This window comes from Lissotriton helveticus, chromosome 1_1 (genome assembly GCF_964261635.1).
Source record: "Lissotriton helveticus chromosome 1_1, aLisHel1.1, whole genome shotgun sequence".
In the NCBI taxonomy this organism is placed as follows: domain Eukaryota; kingdom Metazoa; phylum Chordata; class Amphibia; order Caudata; family Salamandridae; genus Lissotriton; species Lissotriton helveticus.
In genome coordinates, this window is record NC_136057.1 from 2,129,088,396 (window position 1) to 2,129,107,317 (window position 18,922).

The following is an 18,922-nucleotide window of genomic DNA, read 5'->3' on the forward strand; positions in this document are numbered from 1 at the left end:
GTCCAGATGGGCCTCATGCAAGGTGTTCTCCTCTTATTCAAACTATGCCAGAGGGGTGACAATCGTGGTCAGGCGAGGTATGCGTTTTACACCTGCTGGGACCGAGGTAGATTCAGGTGGTAGATATTGCATGGTATGGGGGAAACTATACTCGCATAAAGTCCTCTTCGCTTGCTATTATGGCCCCAATACAGACGACACATCCGCACTTCTTACGCTGTGGGGTAAAATTCAAACATTGGGCATAGACCATGTTATATTGGGAGGAGACTTCAATACAGCATTGGAACCGGGCCTGGACAGGTCTCACCCCCAGGCGTTGCACTACACTCATGCCCAACGTACATTATCGACTATTGTTGAGGAACACCACTACATCGATGCCTGGAGGCACTTACACCCCTCCCTCAAACAGGGTACACACCATTCTGCAGTGCATTCCACATGGGCACGGATTGATTACGTGTTCCTATCGGCGGGCCCAATGTCTTGGCTAGTTGACACCCTACACCTTGCCAGGACATTCTCAGATCATTCGCCTGTCCTCCTAACACTACGCATACCCATAGATGCCTCCCCATATTTAAGCTGGCGCCTGAATCCCGCACATCTCACTGATTCGGCCTTCAAGGCAGAACTTGAACATGACATACAAGACTTCTTTGAGCGTAATATGGGGTCAGTGTCGAATCTCACGACGGTATGGGAGGCCTTTAAGGTCACGGTAAGAGGGTGGTGTATCGCTAAAGGAGATGGCGTCCTCAAATCACTACGTGGTGAATTGCGCAAGTTAGAAACTGAGCTCCGAGACCTTGAACGGGACATGACTCGCGACACGCGGTGGCATACATCTAAAGCTCTACTCAGGGAAAAGCTGAATGAGTATGCGGAAGTGGCAGATAAGGAATGTAAGTTCCTAGGGAAACCGTACACTGCGTGTATCTATGGCGAGGGAGACAGGCCCGGTAGGGCACTTGCTTCCGCTATCAGATCCCCTAGATATAATAACTATGTCACGACCTTACTGGACGAACATAAAGCCCCGCAGAGGGACCTCGCAGTACAACTCCGCATTCTCACTAATCATTACTCCACACTATACACCTCCCAAAGATCGACGCCTATCAACTTTCAGTTGTATCTCGATGACACGGCCCATCCCAGCAGAAATTTTTACATCATGAACTCGAGCTGGACGAAATAAAAGACGCTATCATGTCTATGAAGTCGGGCAAATCACCTGGATCTGACGGGTTGCCAATTGACTTTTATAAGGCCTATATCCATCTACTCGCTCCAATCCTGAAGCAAGTTTACTATTCGGCCCTTGAAGAGGGGACTTTACCGATCACTATGTGTGAAGCCCTTATAACATCCCTGTTGAAACCAGGCAAGCCTGTAGAGCACTGCGACTCTTACAGACCTCTTTCATTGCTAAATACCGATGTAAAAATATTGGCGAAAGTACTCGCGACACGCCTTAACCTATTGATGGAGCGTCTGGTCTTGCCTGACCAAGCGGGATTTGTCCCAAATAGGGCGACGTCACATAACCTGCGCACCCTTCAGGCGGTACTGCAGGACATTGATCGTCGATGCGAGGCTGCTGCAGTTTTCCTAGATGCCACAAAGGCGTTCGATTCCCTCGAATGGGACTACCTTCTGGCCCTTCTGAAACGGATGGGGATCCCCTTTAACTTTCTCGATTGGATCCGACTGCTATATTGCAAACCACAAGCCTCAGTCCTGTTAAACGGCTCCCGTTCAGCCCCATTTGAGATCCATAGGGGTACCCGGCAGGGTTGCCCGCTCTCCCCAGTTCTCTTCGCGATCGCCATTGAGCCCCTAGCGGCCAAACTCCGGCAACATCACAATCACCACTCTCTAACATACCTGGAACGCCAGCTGCTCATCGCATTATATGCTGATGACATGACCTTATATGTACACAAACCGCAAGAAAACCTTAACCCTCTGTTGCGCGAGATTACCAGATTCTGAGCCATATCGGGGATACAGATAAACTGGGCGAAGTCTGCTCTATTCCCCATGACAGACAAGACCTTGCGTTTCCCTCTGGATTACCCCCTAGTGTGGGAGACAGATGAAATAAAATACTTGGGCATCACAGTTACCAGGAACTGGGAAGCTCTCATTAGGGCTAATTATGGTACTGTCCTGGATAAACTGACCGACACCATCACTAAGTGGATCCTTCTCCCACTGTCAATGGCAGGGCGCATCTCCCTGATTAGATGGTGGTTCTCCCCAAGCTCCTATATCTTTTCACTAATATACCATACAGTCCAGACTCATACTTCTTCCGTGCCCTCAATTCCCAATTATCATGGCTCATTTGGGGTGGCAAACAGGCCAGGATTAGTCTGAAGACACTCATGCTACCCTATCACCAAGGGGGATTTGATGTTCCAAACTTTCAACGATACTATGACTGTGCCCAGGGCCACTTTGTTGTGTACTGGCTTCATCCTCCTCCCTTTATGGCTCACCTGGCGGTGGAGGATGGATATATGAGGCCTGCCCAACCATCAGGTTATTTATACGCTCCAGCTCGTATCATAGACCGAGACCTAACCATGGTAGACTGTACGGTACAGGCTTGGAAGCACATAGCTGATAATATGGGGGTCAAGTTCTTGTACTCACCATGTATGCCCCTAGCGCATGACCCCAGACTAAGTGTCTCGTGTGAGGAGATTGGCCGTAAAATGCTCACGAAGCATGCGATCCGTACATGGGGCGATCTATACCTCCAGGGGCAATTTCGCACATCGGCTCAATTCTTTGGGAATAACACCCCCTCACTGATGGATACGTTCCTTTATATTCGGCTTCGTCAGAATGTCAAGGCGGTCACACCCAGTTTCCCTGATGAGCCGGATACTATGGCACCCCTACACGCCCTCCTACATGCTGACGCCCCAAGACATGTAATCTCCATGCTATATAAACATGCGCAGGATGCTCCATCTCCCCCGCCACTAAGAGCGCGACGTGACTGGGACAGGGATCTGGACGCACCGTTGTCGGACGTGCAATGGGAAGAAAGCTGCTTGCATACCAAAGCAGTGACAGGCAATGCACGTCTCAGACTGGTTCATTTTACATTTTTACACCGACTCTACTATACCCCTGCCAAACTGTTCCGTTTTGGACTTCGGGAAAATGACAGCTGTTTAAGATTCAGAAGCAAAGGTGCAGACTTCATCCACCTGGCATGGATGTGCCCTGCTGTAGCAGCATATTGGGATGAGATATTTAAGGCCTTGTCTGACATGATCGGGGTGGACATTGTACCTTGTCCTAAAATAGCCCTACTGGGCCAGTCGAATCCAGCGATAAAGGCACATAGGAAATTTTTCGCGCTAGGCCTCCTATTAGCTAAACGCCATGTTGCGTGTCGATGGGGCCGGGGTCGGGCGCCTAAATTCAAGATCTGGTTGAACATGATGTCTACTTGGCAGGAGCAACTGCACACATATGCAGAACTTCTACCATGAAAGTCACATCCTAAAGACCTATGGGGTCCCCTCACTACATATCTTCTTCGTGAGCAGGGCAAGGATTCGTCAGAGGCGGGAAATAACAGAGAAACCAGCTAAGCTAACCCGTCCACTTTACCCAAGCCTGAACCAGGATCCCAGATAGCGGGGACTAGTAGAATCCCTCCCCCCCTATGCATCATTCCACTTTAAGTCAGTCTGCATGATAGGCCCGGGGGCGGATAACTCGGGACACTGTGCTGTCCTGATATTGCAGGAGACTAGAACACATACCATATCAGCAACAGCTACCCAGCTGATGGCTTGAGTGCCGTTCATCCCCATCACCAGATTGTTTACGCACTACACTAGAATGTCATATGTAGCACAGCATCAAAGAACGTTATACACTGTTGTACTCGCAGATCAGATCATAGACTACTCCCCTCCCCTCCCATGTCAGTCAGAAAGGTTAATTGGGTGCAGAGTGCCATTATCCCCGACGCGGGTCACTTTTCGACACAGACAGTGCCGCCCTGCAGCTCAGCACCTCAAGTTACTTCACGCCACATACTAAGTATGGTGGAGAAATCATGGGAGGGAACAGTTTATGTTGGTTTTTTTTAGTTCGTTATAAATGATAAAAGGAACCTCAAGTATATACTGTTTGAATATACCTTGCTAAATTACCTGCTAGATAATGCATCCTTAAACAGCTTACAACGACTTTACATCGCGGCCGGCCCAACAGGGTTGTTGGCGACATGCTGTGTTAAATGACTGTTGCCTTACCTTGCTAGATGTAAATACACGCATGACTCTGTCAGCGATAGCTGCCGGCCTGCGGGCGCAGGTTGTAGGCATGAAGCTGTGTACTCTTTATTTTGTCACTAATAAAGGTTTTTAAAAAAATAAAATAAAATAAAAATAAACTTCTGGTCGTTCTAATATTCTCAGATGATAACTGATCAAATAAGTTTACATTGATACATGCTTACTTGAGGTCTCCCAGCTCTTCCAATCATTTGCAGAATATCAGTTTCACTATATTCTTGGAACATTCCTCCAACATAGTGCATTGTAGACTTGATAACTACCAAATGTGCTGGTAGATTTACTCCCATAGCTAACGTACTAGTTGTAACTGCAAGAAGTAAAAACAGTAAGTTGGTTTAACTGCCTCATCTGGTTCACAATAATTTATTGAAAAAACAAAACTTGTATCTTGTGTCACTTTACTCACAAAGGACAGGAAGATCTCCAGCAGTAAAGGTTCCTTCAATTATTTTTCTGTCTGATAAGTCAACACCAGCATGATGGTATCCAACACCAAACAATATAAGTTCTATGATAAATACCAAATAATATGAGTTCTATGGCAGATATTATCATTTTTATTTTCAAGAATTAATGGCATTGCCAATCCTTAAACATAACATAACATAAAAGAACGGAAAACTATTTAGAGAAATGGGAAATTTCTCCTACCTCTAAGTTTTGAGTCTTTTATCGAAAGTGCAGACTTTTGAAGCCTGTAGTGATAGAAGCCTGGAGTTACTTGTGGCAAAACACAACTTTTTTTTAAATAAGTACGCTCAGAAAAACAAGTATACGAATATGGAACTAACGTATTTAATAAAGTACACAATGTTTAATTTCAACATGTGGAGTCTTTCTAAGCCATAGACTGAATATGAAATAATTCTACATCCACTTATTAAGTACCAAGGTATCAGCTAGTTTAAAAGAAAACGAATGCCCATAAAAGCACAATGTTAACAATCAATTATTAAAATTTACAAGGAAATAAAAGAAAAAAAGCTAATTAATGCAATACTTAAAAAAAAAAAAAAAGTATTTCACCGTTACAATGTTTATTTCTCTCTTACCCGCTAATAAAAGTTGTTGGATGTACATTTATCCTAATATCGGAGTCAGAGTAAAAGCCCTTTCATTAGCATTAGAAAAGATCTTCGTTAATTCTGACAAATAAAATGCTAACTTTAATGGTGCAAGAAGGCAGTCATGTTAAGGCTATTTCTGGCCATGATTTCATCAGTCCTGTACCTCTCATTATTTAACTGAACCCTTATCAAGTAGATGTGTACAATGTATTGACCAAATGCAGAAGTGAGTGAAGTATTCCCATACTAGGTATCTTTGCCCACCGACATTGCTGACCCACCCTGATAAATGCTGCATAGATTTCGACAGAACAGGCATACAAATATCCTTTCTTTGTCGACATACTTGTGACACCTCACAGTTGATTTGAGCATATGGGAGGCAGGCGGGAGGCAGGGGGATACACACGGACATACAAACATACTTGCACTCCCCAATCTACATGCACACTTACACCCAAACATTCACAAGCACACACACATACACCCACCATTCACCAGCACATACACACAAATACCATTCACGGCAGGCATGCACCTTTCACATACATTCAGACATACACCCACATACGCTTGCACCAAGCAAAAAATAAAAACTTACCAGACTACTGTCATGATCTCAGGTGGTGGGAGGGAAGCCCACATGCTTCCTGGAGGGATGGGACTGCCACCTATTCTAACTGACTGACATTGTCTCAACCAATGAGAGAAGGCTGAAGTCCCTTACTCATCACAGAGTGGGATGGGGTCAGTGAGACTTTCTGACCCCAACCCACTCTGTGACGAGGTGTCACTAATTAACACTCTGCTCTTGGTTCATTAGGAAGTAAAACAGAAGCACCCAGGTCTGAGTCTATCTGTGATGCACCACCCTGTTCTAAGGAAGAGGGCCTTCCAATTCATCATCCTTCAAGTATATATCATCAACATACGAGAAAGCATCAGGGACGATCTCATGTAAAAGGGACACTATGCGTGCCGCAAACACACCAGGGCTATTCTTATATCCCACAGGCAACCTCGCATATCCGTGCTGATTACCAAGCACAATGCATGCAGTCAAATTGCGGCTCTCAGGAGCCAGAGGGTGACTGAAAAATCCATTGGAAATTTCCAAGGTAGTTTAACTTTTTTTGCAAACAATATTATTCACTAATGTAGAACTATGTGTGTTCTGAACCGCAAAAGTACGAATGTGACTGTTTAAAAGTCTTTATTCAAAACTATGCGATATGAACTGTCCGGTTTCCTATATCAGAAAAAGAGGATTATTCATTGATGAAACACAGGGTTCATTTACACCCTGATATTCCAATTGGGTCAAGATTTCACTTACCGACACTTTTGTGTCTCGTTTGATAGGATACTTTGGTTGGGACTGAGGTGTGAGATGCAAAGAAATCACATGAACCGGGGAACCCCCGTCCCAACCTGCCTGACTGTGATACGACACCGGGGCTAAAGCTAAAGCCCACTTGGATGCATAAGCCATTTTGTCATCATCAGGAACATACTTCCAAAAACTAGGAAGAATACCATCTTCCCCTCTGGACGATGCTTGTACAAAAGGGGGAGGCCAATCAACCTCCGCCAATAAAATGTCATAAGAAGAATTGAGGTTTTCCCAAAACACTGCTTTAACTGGGCGTTTATTATCACCTTCAATTTGGAGGGTTACTTCATAAAGTCTATCAGGAGGTGCAACTCGAGTATCAGCTGTCTCTACTGTAATAAAAGTGTTAGTTGCGTTTGCCTCCTGACGCTGGTGGAGTGTCTGTCGCACTATGATAACCTCTGCCCATCTCCAGTCGAGGAGCAGGGTTCTCACCAGCTGAGGCATCCTTTGCAGTCAAAGTGGCAACTTTCTTCTTCTGAAACTGGGCTCGATATGGAGGTGGTTCCTCCGGAATTAATTTAACGTCAAACTGGCGCTGCGGGACATGTCTTGTTTGCACAGACTCGCCTGCTCTACGATCCTGATGTCCTCCCCCGCCGAACTGTTGATCTGAAGGTTTCTGAAAGGAACGAGGAGAACAAGGATCAAGAACCTGAAACCTCTCAGGTGTCTTAAGTTTAGAGCAGTCACGCAAATCCTATTGACGTTCAGAAGAGTCGGGTGGTGGCAAACCAGCAGGAGAACCAGGCTTCAGCTGTTGCTGCCACAAATTTTTTTCCAAGTGTTTTTAGGAAAGACTGGTGAACCTCCTGTTCAGGATGAGTCTTATTTTTAACCTGAGTAAAAAGTCTTACTACCAAAGTATTGCGACCCAATGAAATAAACACATACACAATAATAATTGGCAACTGACGTTGCCTGCCAACGTCCACCACAGCCAAATGGAGTTGACGCTCTTGCAAGCTAACTGCCTCACCTTTGATTTTGGCCAGAATCATATCAGAGATGATAGGGAACATGCCCACTAATCTCATCCGCAATTCCCGTGCTGGACGAGCCCTGTATTCATTTGTACCTTCGTTAGAACGCTCGGTAGAACGCTCATGCAGGGGGTGCCAAAGCACAGTGTGTACACCGCAGCAAACACCGTCCACAGGTGGTGTAATCAGCTAAAGGGGAAACAGTACCACTCGGCAAACTCATTGTAAGGATCCTGTGTTTCTCAACACGAATAGTATGTGAAAACAGCATTTAGTTGCTCAAATGTTTCTGCCAACCAATATGGCAAATCATCTCTATTCTGAGGATGCTTGCCCATCACTGAATTCATCATGATGGGATTAATGACAAACCCACCACCATTTCCTGCTGGCTGAGGAGCGGTTCCAGCCAGAGTCTCTTGAATATTATGTGACATAAATTGTATGACTCTTCTGTGTATATGAATCAAAGATGTATGTAACTGACGCAGCTCTCTGAGTGTAACACCAAGATAATTTGGATGCAATGTAAAACCTGCCAAAGCGGGCCATGTGGCCCAATCGTCCGATAAGGGGCTTAAACGGACCACGGAAAAAAGGTGAGGAAGGACACCATTAAACCTAATGGTATGCTCCTAGGCTGTTAACGGAACTTCAAATAATGCGTGAGGGCAATAACTTCGCAAAACTGCAGGTGTTGTATATTCATGAAAGAAGTTATCATTTTCATCCACTGCAGGAAATGTAACCCAGGAGTAAAAAACCACGAAGCGTTCATCCGCATCCGCTTCAACAACAAAAATGAAATCAGCGCCTGCATGAGGGACTCCACGTTGAGTTAAATATGCTGTAACCCCCACGACAGGGGACAAATAAACAGAGAGAACAGTAGCTCAAAACTGGGTGTAAAAGAGAAACAAAACCTTTTAAAATTCAAGCTTGAAAAACCTATAAATCTACCAGTATAGGAGGCTAAGCCCCCTCACCTCGGACGTCTCCGTAAATGGTGAGAGGGTACCATGGACAAGCACAAGCGCAACTCAGGGATCCTGTGAATAAGTACCAGATCAAACGTTGATGGCACCTATTGCAAAGTCATTCTGTGCCCTGGGCACCCCAACTTTTTGCTGACTGGAACTGTCAGCAAAAAGTGAGTTTTTATATGCCTGGGTAAAGTGAAATTTTATATTTCATTCCCCACATTGTATTAAAGAGCTTCTCAAATTCGACTTGGATGCTGGAAGAAGTGGGTATGGAGGATCTGCAATATTTCTGCAGATTCAGAACCCCTGAAGTCTCCCCTAGTTGCAAAGGGGGTGGGGGTCCTGTAGAAATTAGGGAAATACTTATAAAATATGGTTTTATAAGCCCTGGTGCTAGAAAAGTGGCCCAGGTAATTTTCCCGATTGCAAACCCCATGGCCCACAGGTTAACATGGTAGGAAGTTATTGATTAATAAATATTGATAGGAGAGGACTTGCCGGACCATTCAAAGACTTCCCAGAATGTTAGTAGTAAATCCAACAATATGATATTGTTGAATTTCTCCTAAAGTGTACATACAAAAAGTTATAAGGCTTTCTTGTTTGTAAGTCCAAATTCAGCCTTTCAGTGGTCTGCCCTGATTGGCCCGAGTTAAGTGGATTAGCCAGGCTGCTTTAAAGAGATGATAAAGAACCCCTCTGCTGGGAGGGCAGTTTGCTGGTCTATAGGAATGCCAGGCCAGGGGGTGGAGTCGTAAACCATCTTCTTCAAAGGCAGAGGGGAGGCCTGGGTTTCAGTTTCAATCTGACACTCTTGACCCAGAGTCAGGGCTAGGCTTAAGGAAGGTATGTGCAGATGGTAGGGGGAGAGTCCATGGAAATAAGCCATCCCAGGGGGTGTGTTTAGCCAGCTCTTACCTCCTTGCTGGAAAATCAGCCATTATGGATTTGGAAGAATGATACACTCTGGGACAAACTAATGCCACACTCTACAGGATTTGGTCATAACTATGAGGAGTTGCCCTGCTCTCATTGGTCAGAAGTGACCCGGTGCTTGACCCAGATAATTTTTAATAAGTATCTGAGAGGGGCAGAGCCCTCCAGATCTGCTGCTTGAAACTGAATGAAGCAAGAAGTGTCCTGCTGAACAGATTTCGCTGTGCAAGGAACTCTAAGACCTGACCTCTGAAGACTCCGTCAAGTGAAACTGCAGCCCTGTGGATTACCTTGCTGCAAAAGGACTCAGTGGACTCCCTGCAAGCTACAGATTAACAGAGCTCACCTGGACAGCTCCACAAATAATTCAAAGCCTGGAGTACCAGTGGATTTGTAAGGGTTTTGTTCAAGTGGATTGCGGAATTGAAGTTTCACACTTTCAAGGACCCTCTAGGATATTCCAGAACCTTGGATTGTGTGTTGGATACTTTGGGACCCGCAAACAGAACTCCATCAAGGTGTTCTAACTGGACCCCGCTTGCTGAAGAAGGTGGCCCACCACAGTGGTGAGAAAATTCTTTAGAACAATTTATAAAGGTGTGTCCCTGACACAGAAAACGAAATGACTAAATGGTTTCTAAGCACTAAAAAGTGACTAATCTTTAAAAATTCATATCTCTGGCTCTCTACAGTGGATTTTTTTCGTTTTGGTGACATTTAAAAGATGAAAATATTACCTATTTTTATAAATTGGTGTGGGATTTTTATTTTGTGTTGTGTCTTAAATATTTACTGAAATTGTGTTTTTAAATGCTTTACATACCTGTCTTTGAAGTTAAGCCTGTCTGCTCACAGCCACGTTACCAAGGGTTGAGCATAGGAATAATTTTCTAAGACCTAAGCTGGGTCCTATCATGTGTTAGTGTCCTTATTGCCAGTGGCAGACCTACATTTGCCCCTACCAATAACCCACTTTCCAAAAGCACCATGTTGCAGGGATTCTGCACAAACACAGAACTATACGCAAGATTATGGGACCTGGGTGTAAATGGACTGGGTCTTCTTACCACCTCAGTACCCACAAGCCCAGGACCTACTAGCTATAGTGTCTCACTTGCTCCCCTACTTACTCACAGAGAAACAAATGATTGGTACCCCAGAACACAACACTCCCAGAACTCCCAGGAATTGCGGTAACAAAACACACCCTTTCGGTCGCACTCTTGTACTTGTCCACAATAAGATCTAACAGTGACACAAAATAGTTTAAAATATTTATTTTAAGTAACGTGCCCTAACATGCAGTATACGTGCCAAAACTAGCAGGAAAATGCATAGTACAAATATAGTCAGCTTAGCAACTACTCCATAAATCATGAAGGGAGATGTCATGATGTCATCATGGAAAGACAATAGAGCCTAACCTCCCTTCCCTTGCTACGGAACAGTATTATTATACATTAGAAGATCTATGAGCTTTGTCAGCAGACCCCATACCTTAGCCTATTGATGGTAATCTACACCATAGGTGCTGTCGCGCTCTCCTCCCTGGAAAGGTCCCTCTCCAAGTGTATCTCACCTAAATCGTGTACCCCACTAAAAACCAAAGTAAGTTGTCCAAACAACAGATGCAGCAATGTGTTTTGTCTAGGGGCTAATGTCTGGCCCGAACAAAATTACAAGGGGCATTGTTGTTAGACCTTGCACTTAATGTTCAGTCAAAATCCCGGGAACATGAAGAGAGCGAACACAATGATGAGTTCTCATGTGAAAGCAACCATAAAAAGTAATGTAAAAATAAAGACATATATAGTAATGTGCGCAAAGCAGCAAGCAGACTGAGACGTGCTCTTGCTAACTTAGTGAAAACTTCCAATAAGTCAAGGGGACCCCTAAATAATGCTATAGGTGGAGATGCAGGGGAAAGGAACAATATAATAAGGCAACAAAAATCTCCACCTGTACTTAATCAATCAGTGCTTATAAAGTCACTATGAATGTAAACTCCCTCCCAGGAGAAAGTAGATCAACAGACCAAAATAGGATATAAATCCATGAATAAGTTTTAATCAATATTCATACATAAACAATTCATGAATTTCAATACATACGATAACAGAAAAAACACAATTAGAAGAAAATTATATACCCCCACGGAGGACAATCATGCATGCAATCACTCCAACACATACTCATCCAATCACATGCGTCCTGATCCTGAAAGGATCTACTCATTCAAATTGAATACAAATCTAAAAGTTACAAAGGGAGAAGACCATAATGTCTAAGTAGGACAAAGAACAGGAGACCAGGGAATCCTACTGAGTACAGTGTTGTTATGTCTCCAGTTGGGTAACAGAAAGTACAAGAAATACAAAAAACTGTATGCTATCAAAGAATATATGTTGCAATGTTAAACAATAAAAAAATTCCAAATGATGATTAAATGAAAACAATGAATAAATGAGCAGTTCAGATAGGCTTCACCAGATTATTGTAGTGGTGCCGACGTACGTTTCGGTGTGTGACCTACTGTAGGTCTCACCTTCATCAGGGCACGTGTCTCCTTGGAGTGGGGGTATCTGAACACTGGAGGTAGGTTGAAAAAGATGGTTCAGGCGGCAAAAAACTCAAAAAATACTGCAAGGTATCAGAGGTAAGGTATGGTATGGGATAGATCAAAAGACGTGGCGTGTAGGATTAACGGATACTCAGGACGTTTTTGGAGGAATCAAATTTCTGGATGTTCAGGAAGCGGCTGCTGAACTCCACCGGGTGCTGGGCACTAAAAGCTGATGAAAACGGTAAGTAGGGGAAGTAAGGTCATCGTCACAAGGTAAGTTCCAATTCAAACTAGGACGTCAGATACTCGAGGAGGCTCAGGGCGAGTCCTCCCGAGGAGGGTGCTAGCAAGCATCCAATCAGGGTCAGTAAATGGGCCATCTAGATGGGCGGCAGTATCAGCGGCACTGACAATGTCCCTATGGGCCACGTGACACATCCACTCGTAAGCGCACAGACATACTGAATGCCACCCATCTACAAGCAAAGATACTCACACTCATCCATTCATAAGCACACACATATACTAACACCCACCATTCAGAGGTATACAGGCACATAATTGAACACATCTATTCACACCACACGTGCACAAACATGTACATTCATATGCACACACATGCATCCAAAATTTAATAAGCACTTACACGGCAGCAGAGGTGACGTCAGGACCAGTGGGTGGTGGGAGGGAGAAGTAGGAAGGCCTAGGAAGGCGCTGCAGACTTTGGGGAATTAAGGGGAAAACAGAAGATTCTGCTACCTCCTATAATTGGATAACCTTGTCATGGGTTAGTCAATGAGAGAAAGACCTTCCCTAGCTTGTCACGGAGCAGCATGGGGTTAGTTTGAATTGATGATCTCACCCCACTCTGTGATGGGTTAAGAAAAGGGTGGTGTGAGGCATCATTGATAGAGAATCAGCCTGGGCTCTTCAGGGATTAAACCTGAAGTGCCCAGGGAGAACACTATCAATGAGGACTCTATCAATGATTCAACCCCCCATCATGAGGGGGAGAAGCCTGACAGGGGCTGTCAGGCTTATGATGTCACTGGCATCAGTGCTATAAGACCTTCAGCCCTGCAAATCTTGGCTCAGGCTGCAGGGTGTCTGCGCATTAGGGCATGTAAAAAGAATAGCTCCCTGATATGGCGAGTGTCTGTCATGCTGACCTTTGCTCAGCCTCACAGACACTTATCATACTTTGCAAAAGGGAATGGGCAGAGCCCTGGTTCCCATAACAATGGCCGCCGCTAGAATAATCTTGATATCTCCGCATTACATTTGTGAGCCTTTCTTGTTGTAGGTTATTGTAGAGTATCTTTTAATTGGAAGAAGTATTTGAACACATACTAGACTATTGGTTAGTATCTATTGACTTTCAATTTATTTTTGACATTCAAATATGGGTGGGTGAAACTCTCTGAATTTGTTTCAGCAGAATTCCGTGGAGTTACACAAAAACTTAGCGAGATTCCGTGGAGATCCGCCAAGAGGTGGAAAGCATGTTCGGCACTGAAAAATCAGCATGAACGGCACCTCACAGTGCACAACTAAGCACATGCGCCCATTTTGTTTTATCCAGCATGCTCCTGCCAAGCTTACTATACTGCTTTCCTTTTTTGAAGCCAAACACAATTCATTCCATTTGATCACAATCCCATCTTTTCTGCTTGATTTTATTACTTTCTGACTTCCCTGTGTTTTTATTTCTTTACTTGCGTTTCAGTCTGCGTTACGTTTTGTATTTTGTTTTCATACTTTCCTGATCTGAACTCTCTGTCCTGATTCCCAACCCATCCCATCCCAACTCTGGACTCCATTACAGAAGCAGGCAGACATGTTGCTGCTACTACAGCAGCGCCAGCTGCAGAACTTCCCCCACCTGCACCCCCTGAGGGCAATGGCGACGAGTGGGGATGCAGCCCGTCCTATCTTTGGCGAGTAAGAGATAGCACTCGTCTTCTGGGTGCAGTGCCACCTTCCCTGCATGTTGGTAGCAGGTGTCAAGCCCAACAAGGGCAAAGCCATGTGGTAGCGGTGGCTGCCCTTGGGGCCATTGAAGCACTATATGTGCAGCAACACCGGCATACTGCGCACCCAGCTGACTCACCACTGTTTGGACTTCATAGACCGCAAGCAGGACCTGCTTGACGTCGAGGTTGAGGGGCTCAGTGAATAATATTTTTGTTCTCTATCAATTCGAATCTTTAGAGTTACTTTTTTCAAGCAGCATGATCACAGGTAAGTTAAGATTGCGTGATTATCTTCTCATTTGGTGTTCAAGGTTTTAAGATCTTGGATCGTTGAAGACATCGATTGCATCATGTGGGGTCTGTGAAATGAATTTAGACTTTCTCTTGAATTTAGTTTTACCACTGGTTTGTATGATGCCGGCTCATGAGAGGCAGCAGTCGTGTTGGCATCTCCTTTTTTGATCCCACATCCTTGCAAGTTTTCCAGAGCCTGTAATGCTTATAGGGCTTCAAGGTCATTGCCAGTTAGGAGAGCAGTGTCCACTTCCCTGATATCTTCACTGGGAATCTTACTGTTTGGATGTAATAGATGTACTTTCAACAGTTTAAGTTTTCTCACATACTTGAAAAGGTTGATACGGGTTTGGGTATAATTGAACTCTGACATAGGACAAAATGTCAGTCCTAGTTTCAACACTTGTATTTCTTCTGAATTGAGTTCTCTACCCCACAAGTTAATTATGGTTTTTTCTTCTTCTTGGACAGCTATAATCTGCCCCTCTTGCTTTTACTAAGGGTCACCCTGGGTGTAACTGATTCTGCTCTGTCCTTTCTTGCCCCTTCTTGTTTTCCGTTTTCCCGATCAGGATTGAGGATGAGGATTTTCAAAGGTGGGCGCAATTAACACTCGCAACCCTGGTGGTACTCTCCCAGCATCGCGGTACTTCTCTAAAGACTTCTTCTCCCACCATTTAGTGAGTTAATTTTTTATTGTCATTTTTCCAAATTTCTCAAAAGGCTTTTTATGTCTTTCCATTTGTGCTGCCAATCTATCATACTGCTTCTGCACTGTCAGCAGGTACATTAAAGAATAGCACCTCGGCTGCAGCCTCCCGATCACACAGCTGTCATGGGTTGACATTGGAGTGGTAGAGAATGAAATATCAAGCGCAATCCAATGAAAATCGATGTCAGTGTGAAGATGCCAACTCTCCCAACCCGGTAATTCAGTTAACAGTAACGTGTATATATATATATCTTATAAAGATCTTTGCAGTGTAAAACCAGTCTCTTGCACGCTTACAGGGCCGGTGTGAGAACACGGGTGCAAGACCCGTCATTAATATTCTGGCAGACTGGGGTAAACAATAAATACTCCAGACAACTCGCACTCCACAGTTTTCAATTTCCAGATTGTTTTAATCAGCAATGCGTTTCGCCCTCACTCGAGCTTCATCAGGCCTGTTACACAGAAAAACATACTGCCCATTTCCCTTAAAAACAGAGGTTTTTCACAAAACAATAGACATAAAGGTAATCTATGAGAAACTCACAGTGCTCGATAATTCTCATCATTGTATACAAATTCATACATAATGTAAATGGAGTATTTTTGAAATAGACTAATTACAACGTTTGTATGACTCTTTTCAGAGGCAGGATATGGCGCAAAAGAATGTGAAAATGTAGCATATCCGGCATAATATATACATGCTAAATGCATATTTCGCTTCCTTCTCATAAAACTTGTTATTGTCCGGTGGCTAAAAGGAATGTAACTCCAAAACTCCAAATCATGGAGCAGTCTCTTAAAGATTAACCAAATTTGCTCCTACAGATGGTGCTGACAGAACACAAATGAGATGATACAGCCAAGTGGCTAAATCGTCAGCCAATCATCCCAAAACACACAAAACGCTGTCACACTAGCCCACATATATTGTAAAGAAACACGTAGCATCTATTTTGGGGCAATAAAAAACAACCACACAAAATACCATGTCCAAATCATATCAGAAGAAATTTAAAATTACAAAATCGCACCAAAACATACAAACTTGCAAGGTGGGAAGAGCAGCATGTTTGAACAGATCAGAATAAAAGAGGTCAAACCATATTGTGTTTTGGACTTGATTTATTCCTGATCTGGGAAGGTCCTGACCCTGTGTTAGATGATTTTTGTCACATATTGCTAACAACACACTGAATTTGGGCTTTACACATAAAATGCATAACACTGAGATGGACTTCTTGGATATATCAGTCAAAATAGTGGAAGGAAACATCAAAACCTGCCTTTACCGTAAATACACTGCTGGCAAAAGTATCCTTCATGCCAGAAGTCATCACCCGGAGAATTTGATGTAGAGTATCTCCCATGGTGAGATTTTAAGGGCAAAGAAAGCATGTAGTAGTGGCCAGCAGTAAGGTAGCACTATCACACAGAGAACAACCATTAGGGCATAAAAAGAAAAAAAAACAAGAGGATCCTCATTTGATGGGACTGATCATTACTTACAATAGTGAATCAGGTGCAGTGAGAAAGATTGTTACAAACATTGGCATCTAATCAAAACTGATCCAGTCATTGGTAAGGTCCTGCCACCATATCTACCGATGACCTATCATAAAGCCAAGTCCGTAAAAGACGTTCTGGTTCATAGTTAAACTGCTACGTCCACAGATCACAGGGGGTGGCTACAAGAACAGAGGGTTTTTTTCAGATGTGGCCGATACAAAGCTTGTCGTCATAGCACAAACAAGAGAGAATACAAACTACCCACGGGACAACCATGCCGCATTAACAAATTTATAACATGTGGCAATGATTATGTGGTGTATGTCCTTGTGTGTCCTTGTAGCAAGCAATATGTGGGGAGTATCACCTGCCCTGTAAAAAAGAGGGTTTTGGAACAGTATAGAGCCATTAAGAATTTGGATATGAATTATCCAGTAGCAAGACACTGGGCAAGCAAACATAATCGCGATGCTGACCTATTGTGCTATTTTGGCATTGACAGGATCGCACAGAATGTTCACGGAGGCAACGGAGAGAAGAAACTCATAATATTTGAGTCCGAATATATTATCCTGCTTAGGAGTAAAGCCCCAGGAGGACTCAATGATGATGAAGAACTGTTTATCCACATCGGCTGATGGGACATAAGATGTATGTGCTCTCTAATTTTTTGTAATGAGCTTATGGTTGTTGCCTTCCCCTTTGGGGTGTTTTTTCTGGCTGAACCGTAAAAGGGGAAACAAGTACTGATTTGTGTACGAACTGCGGAACAACATTTTATAAGATTGCCAGCAAAGAGACAAAGACAGGTGTAAAAAGCGTTGATTTCATCAGAGTTTACAATAAAAAGGAAAGCATGGCGCACACAAAGCCAAAACTAAAATGATTTAATTGGTTTATCTATTGGACGATGTGTAGAAAAATGGCAAAGAAAAGCAGATGCTTTTAATGCTATTTCACTAGAAGTGACTGCCATGTGTTAATAGAATAAAATGTAGCATTTGAAAAGAATATGTGAATGGGAGTACCTTTTCACTGTTTATGCAAATGGCCTCATGTGTGAAGAGCATTTATAAGTAAAAAACTTGTTGTTGGACTTCATGGTTGACAAAGGCTGCGAGCTCAGCTGAAGCGCGTTCCTGTTTGATGTACAAGTGCTGTCCGTGAATAAATGTTAATCTCCCCTTCCGGTGTGGGCCTTCTCTTCAAAGTGGGGAACGCTGTTTTTGGATGTTTAAGAGGTGTCGTTGGTATTGCCTCTATTCCGCACCACATTGACTAGGATGCACACCAGTCAATCCACAAAGCCAATATATATATATATATATATATATATATATATATATATATAAATGTATTTACGAATATGACACTTTTAGAAGTGGGCGTCTCTAGTTGGCAGGGGTAAGTACCACTGTCCAAATAGGGACCCTTGCTTCTAGTCAGAGTAAGGAGGAAACCCTCTGAGATAACCCCTGCTCACCCTCTAGGTAGCTTGGCACGAGCAGTCTAGGCTAACCAGAGGCAACGTGTAAAGTATTTGTACCAACACTCATGGTAACATAGTGAAAACACCACAAACTGACTCCACAACAGTTTACAAAAATAAAGGTATTTTAATCTAAACTACACAAGACCAAAACAACAAAAATCCAACATACACAGTTCAAGAATATGGTTTCAAAAGAGTTCTTAAGGTTTGCGATAAAGTTCTTTAAGTAGTGATAGAATAATCCACAGATGCGTGAAAAGTTCACAGTTGCGTCACGTTTACTCACAGTACCTTTTAGTTGCGACAAAGTTCCAAAAGCAGAAGCTGGTGCGGTGGAAAACAAGCGATGCGTTGCTCCTGAGACCCTGGGGAGGCGATGCGACGACCCCGCTGCAGCAGCAGGCGTGTTGCGACGAATCCGGTCTGTATAGGGAGGAAGGCCACTTGTATGGATTCCGGTGCGTAGGTTCCGTAGGAAGTTTGTTCTCGCAAAGGCACAATGCGACGATCTCGTAGGGGCTGCGTCGATCTCCGGGGCGACAATGCGCGATTTAGCGGTGATCCTCTCTCTCGCAGCTCCTCGATGCGATGGTTTCTGCAACGACACGCGCAGCGACGTGATGCGGTCCGCAAGCAAGCGATCTCACTTAGCGACGACAGGCTCTGCGACGATA

At 43.8% G+C, this 18,922-nt stretch overlaps 1 protein-coding gene across 9 annotated transcripts in view; it reads right to left on the minus strand.

Moving 5' to 3' along the window:
- The window catches only part of HFM1 (helicase for meiosis 1), a 4,349,684-nt gene that overhangs the window by 2,059,431 nt on the left and 2,271,331 nt on the right, over positions 1 to 18,922 (minus strand). For 8 of the 9 annotated variants that reach the window (XM_078646278.1, XM_078646275.1, XM_078646244.1 and 5 more), the window contains 3 exons: positions 4,992 to 5,035; positions 4,747 to 4,848; positions 4,502 to 4,647 (listed from right to left, as the gene is read on the minus strand). In XM_078646278.1, coding sequence (XP_078502404.1) covers positions 4,502 to 4,647; positions 4,747 to 4,848; positions 4,992 to 5,035 — 292 coding nt within the window. The remainder of the gene's footprint in view (positions 1 to 4,501; positions 4,648 to 4,746; positions 4,849 to 4,991; positions 5,036 to 18,922) is intronic. The other variant, XM_078646235.1, reaches the window with a different exon arrangement.